The sequence below is a fragment of the Chiloscyllium plagiosum genome, chromosome 9, assembly GCF_004010195.1.
Source record: "Chiloscyllium plagiosum isolate BGI_BamShark_2017 chromosome 9, ASM401019v2, whole genome shotgun sequence".
In the NCBI taxonomy this organism is placed as follows: Eukaryota; Metazoa; Chordata; class Chondrichthyes; order Orectolobiformes; family Hemiscylliidae; genus Chiloscyllium; species Chiloscyllium plagiosum.
The window spans coordinates 20,071,694-20,088,882 of NC_057718.1; the positions used below are offsets into that span (position 1 = coordinate 20,071,694).

The 17,189-nt window shown below is 38.5% G+C and overlaps 1 protein-coding gene across 5 annotated transcripts in view; it reads right to left on the reverse strand.

The window, feature by feature from the left end:
- Positions 1 to 17,189, reverse strand: part of birc6 (baculoviral IAP repeat containing 6) — a 242,598-nt gene that overhangs the window by 178,061 nt on the left and 47,348 nt on the right. For all 5 annotated transcript variants that reach the window (XM_043695518.1, XM_043695521.1, XM_043695519.1 and 2 more), the window contains exons 11-15: positions 9,749 to 9,898; positions 7,741 to 7,966; positions 5,346 to 5,506; positions 2,244 to 2,378; positions 825 to 956 (exon numbers count right to left, since the gene is read on the reverse strand). In XM_043695518.1, the coding sequence (XP_043551453.1) occupies positions 825 to 956; positions 2,244 to 2,378; positions 5,346 to 5,506; positions 7,741 to 7,966; positions 9,749 to 9,898 (804 nt within the window). The remainder of the gene's footprint in view (positions 1 to 824; positions 957 to 2,243; positions 2,379 to 5,345; positions 5,507 to 7,740; positions 7,967 to 9,748; positions 9,899 to 17,189) is intronic.

The following is a 17,189-nucleotide window of genomic DNA, read 5'->3' on the forward strand; positions in this document are numbered from 1 at the left end:
ATAACTAAGTGGCTTGCAAAGCCATATCAGAGGGCATTTAATATGTCAATCACCTTGCTATGGGTCTGGAGTCACATGCAGGCAGACCAGTGAGGATGGCAGATCTTCCTTCCCAGAGGACATTCATGAACTAAATGCTTTTATTTCCTAAATAAACTTCAACAATAGCTTAATGGTTGCCAGTGGGACTAGCATTTACTTGCAGATTTATTAACAATTTAAATTTCACCATCTGCAGTGGACAGATTCAAATCCACAGAGTACTAGCTTGGCTCTCTGGATTACTGGGTAAACACAAGGACTGCAGGTGCTGGAAACCAGAGTCTACATTAGAGTGGTGCTGGAAAAGCACAGCAGGTCAGGCAGCATCGGAGGAGCAGGAAAATCGATGTTTCGGGCGAATGTTCCGGGGCTTTTGCCCGAAACGTCAATTTTTCTGCTCCTCGGATGCTGCCTGACCTGCTGTGCTTTTCCAGCACAACTCTAATGTGGTCTCTGGATTACTGGACATGTATAACAACACCATTATGCCAGCTAGTCAAATGTCAAAGTCAAAACTGATTCAACTGGCTCCAAATAACTTCATTAACAAAACCAGAGAAAAGTAGCCTTTACAATGCTAGGGGTACAACAGAATACAAAAACTAAATCTGGCATCTAAATCAGACCAATTTAATCGTAAAAATTATATGCAACTAACACTGTCACATCACCCCTAAAGTTAATCTGAGATTGATTAAATTCATTTAACTTGACATTTAATATAATGCCTTTAAGAGAATATGCTTTCTACTGTAGTTGCAACTAATCAAGCTTGATCTTACCTTTAATGAGCTTAGGACTAGTTAGTGTCAGCATCCCAGCATGTCCTGAAAGATCCAGGCCACTTGCCAACCATACAGGTCCACATAATATATCTTCCTTGTGCTCTTCCAGAAATTGACAGAGTCTGGGGCCTTCTCAGTATAGAGAACGAAAGGAAAATGTTGTCACACATCTTTGCATTGCAATATTTTGAAACAATTCTTGCACGATGAACAGTTTTACAAGATGGAATCAATCAGAATGGAAACCCCATTAATGCAAGTCTAATCATTTAATACCCAAGTGAACCCACAGATTCTCCAAGAGAATTTGCACAACTGGACAACACAACCTTCAGAAATTTCTCTTTCAAAATTCAGGCAATAAATACAGCATTGCTACAGAAAGTGTTTGGGTAATCAGAATCCCAACTTTATCATCTACAGAAGCAGAACTGTCAGGACTTTGAAGCATGGGGAGCAAGAAGTCTGCTCTTAGTTCAGTTCCACTTCTAAACGGTATTCACAAAAGGAGCAAAATCATTAGACTAATCAGCACAGACAGTTCTTGGAGGAACAGAACACAAGCCTACTTCCAGTTATGGGATTATTCATGCTTTGGACATGGAAAGAAGAGGAATAAAGAGGGTTATGATTTATTCTCGAGAACAAAATTATTTAATCATATTCTTGTGCCTGCATAAAAATTTATTCAAGCATTCTCAAATATTTAGGTACTTTAAATCAATAAGAAAACAGTGTTTCACTGCAAGACATTTTCTGAAATTGAACTGCATTTTTGTCACTGAAACACAACTCCTTATGGAAATATAAAATTACCAAATGGGTAGCACGATGACTCAGTGGTTAGCACTGCTGCGTTCAATTCTAGTCTCAGGCGACTGGCTGGGTGGAATATGCATATGATTCTAAAACTACGCTGTGTGTTGTTGAACCCTCAGTAAACATCAACATATATTTGATGACATTTCACAGCAGTCATTTACATGGTTTGCTACCATTTACTCATAACTGAAACTAACATTGAAATTCAAACGAGCCTATGTTCTTTAATAATGAGCAGCATGGCTCCTTTAGGAACTTCAAAACAAACTATACATTATCAGCACATTTATCATCTGCAATATGATCAGTGGCAGGAATTCAACTTCAAATCAGATTCTATGTTTCTTCTCCTACTGTACACAAATTAAAATGACAAACGCATGCAAAAAGGTGGTATGAAATGCATGCACTCAAGCTCACATTCTCCCCAAAGATCTATTTGATCTCAATGTTACACTTATGAAATATAGGCTTGTTAATACCAGTTGCAAGCCTCTAAACAGCTGGTCTTTCAAATTGTTTTGTTTGGTATTAAAACGAGTGCTATAGAAATTAAACTATGGGAATCCTCTGAAATAATACATTTTAGCTAACCTTGAGATTCATCCACATCCATCTGATACTGCATGTCTTCACTTAAATCAGCAAGACCAGATCGTCCATTTCTCTCTACCTCCACATGAGAAGCTGGAGATAAAGGAAATAAGATCTGCTTGTCCACTGCGGACTCTGTAAGAAGAAGCAAGGAATAAAAGTAAAACTTTCATTTATATCAAGTCTTTCATAACATTAGGACATCCCAAAGTACTTTTCAACCAATTCAGAGAGGTGGTCACAACACAGATGAAGGAACCTGGAGGAGGAAGGGAATGGATGACCAGATAGGTAGTTAAGGGTCCCATTCACAAATTGATATTCCAAATTGGAGGCTGGTTCCTCCAGGGAGTGCAGTCAAAGCTAAGCTTCTTGCACCACAAGCAGCCTGTTCGGGTAGGATGGGGAGAAAGAGAGGAATGGCAAGAGTAATAGGGGATTATACAATCAGGGAATAGATAGGTACTACTGTGGCTGCCAACATAACTCCAGGATAGAGTCTTAGCTGTCTAGAGTTGGTGTCATTGAACAGATGCAGAGCATCCTAAAGGGGGAGGATGATAAAGCAAAGGTCATGGTACATGGTGGTATCAATGACATAGGAAGAAAGACGGATGAGGTCTTCCATCAAAAATTCAGGGAGCTAGACTTTAGACTAAAAAGCAGGACCTCTCAGGTCATATCTCTGGATTAGTCCTAGTGTCATGTGCTAGCAAGCATAGAAACAAGAGAATAGTGCAGATGAATGCGTGGCTTAACAACTGGTGTAGGAAGGAGGAATTTAGATTCCTGGATCATTGGGACCATTTCTGTGGAAGGTAGGACCTATACAAATGGGATAGTATACATCCTAAACAGAGCAGCACTAACATTCTTGTGGGACAGATTGCTACTGCTGCTGAGAGGAGTTTAAAATAATTCAGTGGGGGACAGAACACAAACTGTTAGAATGAGGGCACAGCATCGTACAGTAAAACGATCAAGTCAGAGGGCGTACAGCTGTATCAATTTTCAATGAAGTAAGGGCAAGCTGTCTGGCCTTTACTTTAATGCTAGGAGTAACACAGGTAAAAGTGATGTGCTAAGGGCAATGATTGAGACATGAAAGTGTGATATAGTCGCCATCACAGAGACATGATTGAGGGAGGGGCAGGATTGGCAACTCAATATTCCAGGATATAGAATCTTCAGGCAAGACAGAGGAGGATTAAAAAAGGATGAGGCATTGCATTATTAGTTAGGAGTCAGTTACTCAGGAAGGAACGATTCATGGAAGGAGCATTGTATAAAGCTTGGTGGTTAGAGTTTAGGAATACAAAAAAGGCACACGACATTGCTAGGTGCTTATCATAGACAGTCGGCAGGAAATTGAGGAGCAAATTGTGCAAATTCAAGGAGGTGAGTAAAAATAACAGAAGGGTAATTATAGTAGGTGATGATTTCAGCAAAATCTTTGACATGGTCCCACACAGAAGACTCATCCAAAAGCAAATACGCAAATAATACAGCGCAATTTGATGAACTGGTTTCAAAGCCGGCTCAGTTGTAGGAGACAAAGGGTGGGGACAGAAGGCTACTTTAGTACCTAGAAGTACTATCCGGTAGCATACGACAGTGACCTGTGCTGGGTGCCCTATTATTCGCTATTTATATAAATGACAAATGACTGGGCAGGTTAGTAAGTTTATGGATGACACAAAGATTTGTCTGGTAGTTAATAGTGAAGCTGTATGTCTTGGTCTACAAGATGACACAAACGGATGGTCAAATGGCAGAAATGTGGCAGATGGAATTTAATCCTGAAAAGCATGAAGGAGTAATTTGACAAAAATATATAAACTGAACAGTATGAGACTAGGAAGCTTTGTGTAACAAAGGGATCTTGGGATGTCTGTTCACAGATTTCTGAAGGAGGAATGGCATGATAACAGGGTGCTGAAGACAAATGGAGACTTTTCTTTATCAAATGAGACATAAATTACAAACGCAAGGAAGTCATGTTGGAGTTGATGGGACTTTGGTGAGACCACAGTCAGAGCATTATGCAGCTTTCCATTTGCCACATTACAGAGAGATGTGATAGCATTGGCGGGGGTGCAGAGGAGATTCACCAGGATGCTGCCTGGGGTGGGAAACTGAAGTTATGAGGAAAGATTGGATAGGCTTGGGTTGTTGTTGTTGGAGCAGAGAAGACAAAGGCAATCTGATTGAGATGTACTAGATTATAAGGGACATTGACAGAGTTTGGGGGATGTGGGAAAATCTTTTTTATCCACAGGGTGGTGACAGTCTGGAATAAGCTACCTGGGAGGATGGTGGAGGCACGTTGCCTTATATCCTTTAAGTACCACCTTGGTGAGCACTAGGCATGTCATAACATTCAAGGCCATGCTGGTAAATGGGATTAGATTGAAGGTCAGGTGTTTCTCATGCATTTGTGCCGATTCAATGGGCCAAAGGGCCTCTTCTGCACTGTATGATTCTAATATTATATGATTCAATTAAGCACTTTTTGAATTCACTGTTGTTTTGTACGAGAAGTTGCCAGTTTTCACATAGCAAGCTCCCACAAATAGCAATGTTGTAATGCTGGGATAATTCACAAAGGGACAAATATTGACTAGGACACCAGGAGAGCTTCAATATAGCTTCTTTAAAACAATACGTGGAATCCTTCAAATTCACTTGACAAGACAAACGGGGCTTCAATGGTCAATGTCTCATCAAAAAGATGGTACTTATAATAGGACAGCATTCCCTCACCCCTGCAGAGTAGCAGTAGCAGCATAAACTTTTGTGCTCAAGTCTCTGGAATGACAGTTCCTTCCACTGAACCAAAGCCAACAATTACTGATTAGTGACTACAGCAAAAGGTTAACGTACTTCAAATACTTGCTGCTACCATATTATCATCCCAATAACACTTGTAAGTTACTAATAGAAGCAATAAAGAAATAATGCAAGTTCAAATTTTAAGCCTTTTCAATTCCTTGCCCCCCACCATAAGTAACTCATTTGCTAATTAAGAGTATTTCACATATTCCAATAAAGTAAAAATCATATTTTTTAAATATACACAAAAATAGAAGAGAAATTCCTTACCATTGACTTTACCTAAACCAGGAGCCTTGTTTTTCAATAAAGTGACTTGAATCTGTGGAATGTTTGTGATGTTTGAACTCAAGACAAATTTGAAGTCCACATGTCCGACCATGCAAGCTTTGGGCAAAACCAGCTCGAAGACATGTTCCTCCCAGCTGGTGCTATTGAAACAAAAGTTATACAGATGTGTGTGAAAATATAAAGTTGTTGTGTAGAAAATTGCATTTCCCAAATGCTGATATCCCAGAAGCCAAAATCAATTAAGTTATGTAATTATAAAACACTGGCAATTTTATCCTATATCTCAAAACTCTAATTATCAGAAAAAAATCTGGTGAGGCAGTTTAGAAAATAAGCTCCAGTGAATACAAATAAAAACCCGCATCTTTTACTTAGCTTTGGTACACAATTAAGAATGGAAAGGTAGGGGTTCAATAATTGAGTATGGGCTAAATGCCTTCTGAACTCCTTCCATCTGAATATTCCTGTTCTTTAAAAAAAATCTCTGCTGCTCCAGTTTTTAATACGTCAAAATTCATCAAGGTTCACAGAAGATAGCATTCATCTACATAAAGACCCGAAAATTGAATTGAAGGTTTTTGCCTATAAACACAATGATTTGAGGGAAGTGATAACAATCAAATAGGAAGAGAGAATTTGCACAAAGATAATCAGTTAATATGGAATGAGGATTCTTTGCAGCCCGCTTCAACAGTTTCAAAGATTGAAACAGTGTGCGCTGTGACCACATGGTAAGAAATTAATAATTAAACCCTTAGTTAGAAGTACCTAAGTTCTGTCACAGCAACAGTACCTGCATCGAAGTACTTTAGTAAGAAAACAAAAAAATGTTGCCAAAGGAAGTGAGAGGATATTACAAGATGGCCAAAATCTTAGAAACGGTGGGTTTCTTGGAGGAGAGTGTGGGATTTCCTGCAAGAATTCTAAAGCATATACACAAGTATATACACTGCAAGACACAAGATAGGAGAGTGCAAACAGTGCTAAGCGCCAGGGTCAGTGCCTTTAGGGAGGTCCTCTTGGGCAGTACAGTTTCTCTACCAAGCAGCAACCAGAGCAAAGTTGTCCATATATGTAAGTAACAGATTGAATCTGCGAGGAGTTTCAATTTCAGAACTGCCTAAGCTCAAGAGCTACAATATGGAAAAAATGCACTGAACGCTATTGAATTGTTAAATTTAAATCTTGGATTGTGAACTGACAAGCAGTGAATAGTGTATTCACTACCTGATTAAAATATTTCAATTTTGCACATATGCAATGGAAACATATTAACTATGAACTCACCAGTCTGCAAAAGGTGTATTGAGAGAGATTGCTTTCTTAAAAAAGATGTAGAAGCTTGTATCAGTTATTTTGAAAATGACTTTTTTGCTAACATATGCCTCGTTTTGTACCAATTTAAATATTGTGACATCTAGGAAATTCATATTTAACTTGTACGTAGTAGCTTTAATTTTAGTGGGGGGGGGGGGGGAAGAGGGTTGATAATTGAGTATTTTGATGAATTCTTCTAATTCTGTTTGTGTGAGCCCAAATATAACACTGATAAATTCAAATACATAAGTGACTGTACTAAGTGATTGTATCATGTGTTACAGTATTCTATAAACTCCAAAGCATATCAAAAAAGCACTTAACAAAAGCTATTGATAAAAGTGGCGACAAGGGTGGGTAAGAGGGCCTTGTAGGAGAAGCCACCTGGGCCCATGATTTCTCTGGTCCTGTATGGCAGGCCAAAAGTAGTTTTGGCAACAAAAAGATACATTAAAAGGAGATTTCAATAGCTTTACGGCGTTATAAAGCTACAAAAGCAGAAGAGCATGGAAAACTCAAGGCTTTAAATTTCAAACTCCAGAAAAGTAGAAACCAATGTCAATCACTAAGTTCAGAATCCTGGGTGCAAAGGTAAGGTTCCTTCAGTACAAAATTTGGTCAAACAGAATATTTTGGAGGATGGTGACCAGGACATTGGTTTCCTTGAAACTGGAGATAACAAAAATACGGATAAGGACTTAAATAACACATGGTGTAGATAGGGTGGAGATGGGCAATATTATGCAAGTAGAAGTAGATACATCGTTGTGGTGGAGAATAGTGACTCAGTTAGTATACTGAAGTTGGAAAATCAGGTGTGCTCTGAGCAATTTGCAGAAAGGGTACAAAGCTTGTGATTGGGGCAGGATAATGACTTCAAACTTTGACTGGAAGAAACTGCATTTCATCAAGGCTCTTGTCTGACAACAATGGTATGCAGTAATTCAAAATTATTTAAATGGTACTGATAATACTTAATTTATAATGTTCAAGTGTGGTAGTCAATTTATGTTCATTTTACAGATTGGAAAGGCAGATTTGCTCAAACTTGCCATACCTGTCTGATTGGAGCTTCCACGTGCGAGTATGCTGTGCTGCATCTCCATGGTGCTGTTGGTGCAGGTGCTGTGGATGTCGCCTCTGCTGTTGCTCCTGCTGAACCTCCACCCAACAGGGAGGGACAGTGGCTGAAAATCGTGGGGTCAAAGTCTCAAATCGAGTGAGCTCCACCAGTGATGTCAATACGTCAGCAGTGAAAGGCTGGTCCACCAATAAATCAACCCCTGCAATCAAGAATGATTAGGTCAAATAAATTTAGCAGCAACTCCTTTTCGATCCTAGCCTCCCATAGAGAGAGACTTTTTACTTCATCAGATGCAGATGTTGTTACCTGCCATCCATCCCTAACTGCCATCAAGATAAGATGTCACAGTTTGGTTTAATTGAATGGCTTGCTAGATCATTGGCAGCGAACAGTTAAGAGAGTCAACCTCATTGCAGTGGGTTGGAGTTACATGCAAGCCAAACCAGGTAAGGATTGCAAATTTCCTTCCCAAAACAAGAGAGCAGTGAACCAGATCAGTAAAACAGTGTGCAATAGCTCTGTGGCGCCATCACTGATGAACTAAATTTACATCCTACAACAGTGATGGGATTTAAACTCATGTACCCACAGCGTAAATGTGGGCATCTGACAGTACCATGGCATAATGGATAAGGCACCTGCCTTTGGTAAGGTTCATGATGTTACCAGAAGATTGCAAGTTCAATTTCTGCGGTTGTTTCATGACATCAGCTGTGGCTTAGTTAGAGGCAGTGCTCCTTCCTCTGAAACAGAAGGTTGTGGTTTCAAGTCCCATACCAGCATCTTGAACAGTATATCTACAATGCTGCTCCAGAAAAGAGGGTTATCCCACTTACAGAGGCAGAACTTTTTGATGAGATGTCAACCCTGCTTCTTTTAGGACTCAGGTGGTGCAGGGGTGATGTCTGTATCCTTGAGCCAGAAGGCTCAAGTTCAAGTCGCATCTTCTGCATTGCCACTACATATTTGAAGTTGACTAAAAATACTGGATTTCTGGATTACTTGTCCAATGGCATCACCATCTCTCCTGAATGCTGGCCATGAGAGCCTAAATATCACTTTTGCTCAGAATTATTTTGGACTATCCGCAAGTAGCACCACGAAAGAAAATCATACTTGTCCAGCCAATTTTCAAGACGATTCCCACCCCCCCTTCCCAAGAGAACCATCCCAATACACATTAAAAAAATGTCACAGGCATGCTGAATCCTACTGACTCAATGTCACATCCTGGTTTTAATATATCCTCATAACAGTACAACTGGCTCCAAGGAATGAAATTAAAACTCAATTTATAATCTCAAGACAAATACTTTCATTTTGGTATACTGTAAATTTGCCTCAATATTCAGGGATTTCCAATTAGTAATTATATACAACTGGAAAATGTTCACTTTTTTAAATTAAACCAATGAAGTTTTGAGTAAAATCTAATTAAGTTTGACTTATGAAAGTCTCAAGAGCACATGATTATAGATTCAAATAATCTCACGTTCAAAATAAATTTATAGTTGAATGAAAACTCAAAAAGTATCCTCAAATAATGATATTTTGTTGCTGAAGGCAACAATAGATGTGCAGTTTGGTGACTTTTACAACATGACTCACTTTTGTGAAAATATGGCAAAAAAGTGAAGGCGCTGATACACCAATCTGAAACTTCTGTACCATCAAGAGTCTTATTCTGACTCCATTTGTTTATTCAAAAAACTGCATATTTAGGAAGTTTGTTTACTGTATAAGGATGTGAGTATCACAAAAAATAAACTAAATGAGCATGGACAGGCAAAGCATGGAATGACGCTGACAACCCTTTCCCAAAATTGTAGAGTACAAATTATTGAGTAAATACTTAGAACATTTTCAATGAATTCAGTCCTCAGTGAAAACAAACTTCTGCCAATTAACTCAAAATGCTTTCCAATAGTCCAATAGCAAATATTCAATTGCTTCCAGCACCACCTTGCTTACCCATGCTTACCTGTAATTCCAGGACTGGATGGGTTAGATGTGTGTCTGCTTCCTTCAGACAACTGATCTACTCCTTTAGGAAGGTTGCCATCCACAAATAAATCTGTTTCATCTGCATCTTCACCAGTTCCTCCAATCTGGAGGAAATGAAGTTCTCCACCTTTTAGTTTAGAAAAAAATAATTTTATCATAGCACATTCCTCAGTTCCAATTCCCAATTGAGGGTCAAATTAGTTTGACCTGCAAAGAACTTTTAATGGAAACATTCATCGCCATTCCTCAACCAATCTGAACACATGCACAAGTATAAACTGCAATTCTGCTATCAAGGATTAACCTTGATCCCAATTAATTTTGTTACCAATCCCTATTCTATAAAGATTATGATCATAATGTACTTGATGACAATAATCATTAATTTTCAAAAAATGCATGCCAAATATAACCCTTCCGATAGTAGGCAATTATTTTTATTCAAACCAACTGACTGTTTTGTTTAACATAATTAATTATAAAATATAACCAAGAAAACTAGATTACTCGAATCAGAGTCATACAGCATGGAAACAGACCCTTCAGTCCAACTCGTCCATGCCAACCATAATCCCAAATTAAACTAGACCCTTTTGCCTGCTCCTGGCCCATATTTCTTCCAAACCTTTCCTTTTCATGCACTTATCCAAATGTCTTTTAAACATTGTAACTGTACTCATGTCCACCACTTCCTCTGGAAGTTCCTTCTACACGTGAACCACCCTGTGTAAAAAATTTGCCCCTTTTTTTTTTAAAAAAAGTCCCTCTCTCCTCAGCTTAAAAATGTGTCCCCTAGTCTTGAAATCCCCAATCCTAGGGGAAAGACAACTCCCATTAACCCTATCTATACCCCTCATTATTTTATAAACTTGTATAAGGATGCCTCTCAACCTCGTACGCTTGTGTAAAAAGAAATCTCAGCCTATCTTCATAACTCAAACCTTCCATACCTGGCAACATCCTGGTAAATCTCTTCTGAACCCCCTCCAGTTTCATAATATCTTTCCTTTAACTTGACAACCAGAACTGGACACAGCATTCCAGAAGAGGCCTCAATTTTACTGTCTAGGCTCAGGTTAAGAACTCAAGCTCCATTCCATTTCATTATAAGCATAAAACAAGTACAGAGGTTGTTAAATGGTACTTAACTTGTATATCTCCAATTGCAATTTAACATCCAGGCAAAGGGATGCTCTTATCCACTATACATTAGCAACACATACTTCATACAACAATGTTGCTTTTTAAACAGATTATCCAAACTGATCTTTCTTAATGAGCCACAAAAAAGGACCACTCCACCATTCTCTCAAATAATCAAGATCAAATCCAAATGTACCATCATATTCTAATGTGTAACTCCCTCTAAGTGAAAAAGATGTTTTTCCAATAGTAGCATGACACAACTGATACTGAAATAAATTCAGAATTGATATTTTCAAAACAACAGGAATCAATTCCAGCCACTTGCACATAGATCAAAGGACTGAGTTCTTTGGGTGGTTACAAAAATGTCTCAGCTCCTTTTGGACTTAACCACAGTGAACAGAAATTTGAAAATGCAGTTACAAGAATCTTAAGAGATTACTACTTTGGGCAGTTTCAGTCTAGGCAGAAATGGATGGCACTGCAAACTGCCCATTACTAAACGTGAAAGAATTTCTTAGATTTTTACACTTAATGCAATCTCAAGTCACTGATTTTCACAAGGAGAATTCTCAAACAAGAGCTGCTTCATTGGAACTCTTCTTGACAAATAAATCTATTAATTCATTCGTTTGGTACTTGAAATTGCATACATGCCTTGGGTATCAAATAACAATAAACTAAAAGGACTCATGATGAGCTACCAAATCCCAATGAACTTTATTTTCAACAATGTACTGGAGCAAATGGATTTCTGTTTAATTTATTTACACTGGATGGGGGCATTGCTGGCTAGGCCAACATTTATTGCCCATCTCTAATTGCCCTTGTAAAGGAGCTATTAGCTGCCTGCTTGAAGTCAAGCAGTCCTCGATCTGTAGGAACATCCATAATGCAGTTTGGAAGCCTCAGAGTTTGAACCAGCAGAAGTAAAGAGAGGCAATACAGTTCCAAGATAGGATGGTGTGATGCTTGAAGGGGAACATGCAGAGGTTGGTATTCTCATCCATCTGTTCCCATTTTCCCTTTCGGTGGCAAAGGTCTTGGATTTGAAAGAGTCTGGGTGAGTATCTGTAGTGCATCTTGTAGATGCTACACAGTGCTGCCACTGTGCATAAGTGGTAAAGGGAGTGAATACCAAGTGATGGCTGGGTGCCAGTCAAGTGGCCTGCTTTGTCCTGGTTGGTATTGCAAGTATTGCTGGATCATCTGAAAGCACAGAAAACTGTTTCGACTTGCTTGTGCTCTATTCTCCAGCAAATACCTATCTCCTTCTCAAATCACCACCTGCCTGGTTTCTCCACGGTGAAACATATTTTAAAAAACATAAAAATGTTTCCAAATACAAGTCTGAAAACAAGAGAAATCTGCAACAAAATATTTCAACATTCATATATGGAGCAAATTGTACAATTAAGGACATAAAGACTGATGCAGAAGTTATTGAAAAGTTTGCTCTATTTTCTATAGAAAAGTTGCAAGCTGTTGTGAAAACTTAATGGTGAACTCTTAAGATAAATCTGACAATTAAATTGTTTATTAACTTCCCTTCCTTGTCAGATCATGGAGGCACTTGATCATTGTCCCACCATCCCATAAACAGATCAGATTTATACTCTTCCTTCTTTCCTTGAGGCACATGCTGTCATTTCACACACTTCTTCAGCACTGTTAATAGATCCAGCCACTCAGAGTTTGCCCATTGCCGTTCCTTTCAGTTCCATCCCTACCTTATGTACTGAATGGTCAACGCATGCTCCATGATGAGAGGTGGGAATTTCTGATCTTGTAAAGTAAAATTGGAAATTCCAACCAACAATATGCAGAAATATTTTACTTTCTAGAACTACACCAGAACAAAGTGGAAATCAGGAAAGGCAATGTCTCTACAAGCCATGGCACAATACTGGACAACTGCCTGAGGGCAATGTGATTTGTCACCATCACACAATATCAACAGCTGCAGTTTTCCAGTGATCTGGGGCAATAAGAAACAGACAATATAGATCACTCACATACTTCAAATGCAATTCCTTGTAAAATAGGCTTCATGAACATGGACAATCTTATTTGAGATAAAGGAGAACATAGCTTTTTGAAGGATCTTTGATAATATCCTGCATAATGCTAAGAAAAATGATTAAGACTGATCAAATGAATTGGAAATTAGCTCGATGGATTTAAAGTAAGTGCAACAGCAGCTAGTACATGGCAAAATAATGGATAAAACCTTGTTTTGAAGAATGTCTCAATTTCTTCAGTTTTTTCTACAATACACAATTCTGTAGCTATTTAAACTAGAAGAACAAGTGTGCTGACGCCACTAGGTTACACATCCAGCTCAAAAGCAAAAGACAATTAAATGGGATCTGAACTTTTAGAATTCATAGTTAAAGCAACATTAGATAGATTTTCTTGTGGAAAAATGCAAATATATTGCACAATGGAGTAGGAAATTGGTCAGGAAATGAAGGAACATGTCTGCACAAAAATGGAATAGGATTAAAGAGCGGCTGACAACCAAAGAAAGCTTGCGGTCAAGGCATACAATTATGGATGGGGTTGCACATCAAGGGCTAATGAAGAAACCTGGTTAATCATATCATGACCAGAATCTAAAGTCAATACATATCAAACTATGCATCAGAAAGCTAGCTTTATATAGAGCTCTTGTAACTTCATCTGTAAGTGTGTCACCTGTGTTCAAGTGGAAAAATTAAACAAGTTCAGACCCATCCCGTATGACAGAAATTCCCTGATAATTTATAAATTGTGTCCTGAAATGGCATAGTCTGTGCGAAACACAAGAAAACAATGCAGGAAAGAATTCACATAGGCGAAGAGAGAAAAATCAATGAAGAACAAAGAACAAGAACAAGAGCAGGCTCTTCGAGGCTGCTCTGCCATTCAATAAAATCATGACTGATTTGATTTTAACCCCAAATTTTATTCCTGCGTATCCTTGATTTTCATTCCCATAATCAAAAATATCTCTACCTCTGCCTTAAAACTGTTCAAAGATTCTGCATCAACTGCCTTTTGAGGAAGAGCACTCCAAAGACTCTCAAACCTCAAAGAAAAATGTTTCCTCGTCGGTCTTCAATAGGCAAACCTTATTTTTAAACTTTGACCTGTAGTCCAAGATTATTTCCTTTCCACTCCGATCAGGTCAAGAACCTCAGGATTACCTAGCAAATCACCTCCTACTCTTCGTAATTCCTACAAATTAGCCTCCATTTGCTTAAGTCCACTTCAAATATGTTTCAATTAAATCACTTTTAACTCAAAATTCAGAGGTAACAGCCTGTCTAGTATTTCCTCAGAAAGCAACCCAGGTATAAAGCCTTCTCTGACTGTTTCCAATGCATTATCATCCTTCCATAAGTACAGTAAGCATCAATCCAGTTGTGGTCTTGCTAATGCCCTGCATAAGTGAAACATAATCTCCCTCCTCTTGAATTCAACTCCCCTTGCAATAACACAACCTTCTATTAGCTTTCCTGATTACTTGTTCTACCTGTATATTAATCTTCTGCAACTCATGCACTAAGACACCCAGATCTCCCTGCTCTGAAATCTCTCACCATTTAGACAATATAGTTGTTTATTTTTTCTGCCAAATGGAAACTTATCACTTTCTCAAACTGGACTCCATGTGCCAGATCTTTGTCCACTCACTAAACCTACTGATATACCCTTGTAGGGTCTTTACGCCCTCTTCCCAACTCATTTCTCTCCCGATCTTTACAAATTTAACTACCATACCTTTTAGTCCCTTCATCCAAATCATTTATATAAATTAGGAGCAGCTTAGGCCCCAGTACGAACCCCTTAAGGCACACCACCCATGACACTTTACCAGCTGAAAGAGACTCCGTTATTCCTACTCTCACATTCTTGTTAGCCAACTAATCTTCCATCCATGTTACCCCCAACACCATGAACCTCTAATTTCCCAATAACTTCTGATGTGGTACCTTATCAAATGGTTTCTGAAAATTTAAGTAGAATATATGCATTGACTTCCCTTTATCTACAAAAGTTACTTGTTCAAAGAGCTCCAACAAATTAATTAAACATGATTCCCCTTTGACAGAACCAAGTTGCCTCTGCCTTATTACCTTTAACTAATCCAAATGCCCTGTTATAACATTTTTAATTATAATTTCCAACATTTTCCCTTTGACAGATGCAAAGCTAACTGGTCTGTAGTTTTCTGCTTTCTACCTTCATCCTTTTTTGAACAAAAGAAATACATTTGTTATTTTCCAATCTAAAGGAAACTTGCCTGAATCTAATGAGTTTTTAAAAATTAAAAACCATTACGTCAACTATCTCACTGGCTACTTCTTCTAAAACGATAGGATGAAAGGACTTGTCAACCCGCAGCTCCAATTTACTTAGTACAACTCCCTAGTAATTGTAATTTTGTGTTCCTCACTCCCTTGCAATTCCCAATTTTCAGCTATTTCAGGGATGCAACTCTTATCTTCTCTGGTAAAGGCCAACACAAAATATCTGATCAATTTGATTGCCATTTTCCTATCCTCCATTACTGATCTCCCAGACTCAGTTTCTATATGACCAGTACTTACTGTGTTAACTGTTACCTTTTTCAAACATCTGAAGAGTTATTTTTTTACATTTTTATCTAACTTTCTCAATTTTCTCTTATTACTCTTGTAATAGTTCATTAATGTTTTCTTATACTTTGTCCAATCTTCTGACCTGCATTTATCTTTGCACAATTAATATTGACTTTTTAAAGAAAATTTAACCACAGATAGCATTTCTGTCCTTTGAATTTTTTCTCATTTCTTAGAATGTACCTATTCTGTGCTTTCCAGAATATCCCCCTAAATGTTTTGCACTGTCTTCCTTCACCCAAATAGCCAGTTCACTTTTGGTTAGTTGTTTTCAAGCCCTCATAATTGCCCTTGGTTAAATTAAAAAGTAATTTTGAACCCATTCTTTTCTCCCATAAATTGCATGTAAAGTTCAATCGTATTATGGTCATTGCTACCCAGTTGTTCTTTCAATGCGAGGTCAGTAATTAATCTAATTTCACTGGTCAAAACACAATCTAGTATACAGCCTGCTCTCGAGCTGAAGCTGTAATATGCTGGTCTGAGAAACTATCCTGAAAACATTCAATGGATGTTATTTAAACACAATGAGTATGGTCTTTCTCAACAAGTGTTCAGAGTTTTTAACATGGCGGTAGAGTTGGGCAATGACTAAGAATGATTTTTAAGGTGAAACTTTAATTCTTGCCCAATTGACAGAATCTGAGAGGGAGGACTAGCCTCTAGCTGAATAGCAACAGCATCGAACAGTCTAGACAGTCATTAACTGGCATGCCTCAAAACATTAAGCTAACTAATTCTACTGCAAGAGACGTGAAGTGGAGGTGGAGTAGAGTGAAAAATACGGAAAATAGGCTGATAAGAAAGGAAACATATTAATCATGTTCATACTAATCCATGAAGCCAACAATTCAAGCAGCACAGACTTAAGTATAGGCTTATGGCTATTAGTGGAAAAAATAAATTTGGGGGTTTGAGGTAAATGGACCCAGTTTTGGTTCCAAAATTACAAAGAACTTCAAACCAAATATAAAATCAAAAACCCATATGCAAACAAATAAAATAATAATTTGAATCAGAGGGCTTAGAAGATAGTTTTGAATTTCTCAATTTAAAGCAGAACTTCTCAGACCTTTTGACACTAACTTCATTTGCAATCAACACTTCACCAAGAACTGCAAGCACAAGGAAGGGGGGGTGTGACTTGGTGTTTAGTTTTATTTTTAAAGAGACAGTTAGACGCGATGAGGAATTTGCAACAGCAACAGAATGTGATGGATCGCAGTTACAGGAAGGAGGGAAAGTCTCAGATACAGTCACAAAGATGGGTTAACTCCAGGAAAGGTAGGAGAGGTAGGCAGCCAGTGCGGGAGTCATGTGGATATACCCATTTCAAACAGTTATGCTGTTTTAGAAAGTGTAGGGGGTGATGGGTTCTCAGGGGAACGTACACGAACAGCCAAGTTTCTGATATTGAGACTGGCTCTAATGCAACAAGGGGTATGTCGGGTTCCAAGAGATCAATTGTGTTAGGGGATTCTCTAATCCGAGGTACAGAATTTTCTGTGGCCAGCAGCGAGAAAGCTGAATGGTGTGCTGCTTCCCTGGTGCGAGGATTAAGGATGTCTCAGACAGGGTGCAGAATGCTTCCACCCCCGACAAGGGGGGGGGGGGGGGGGGGGGGTT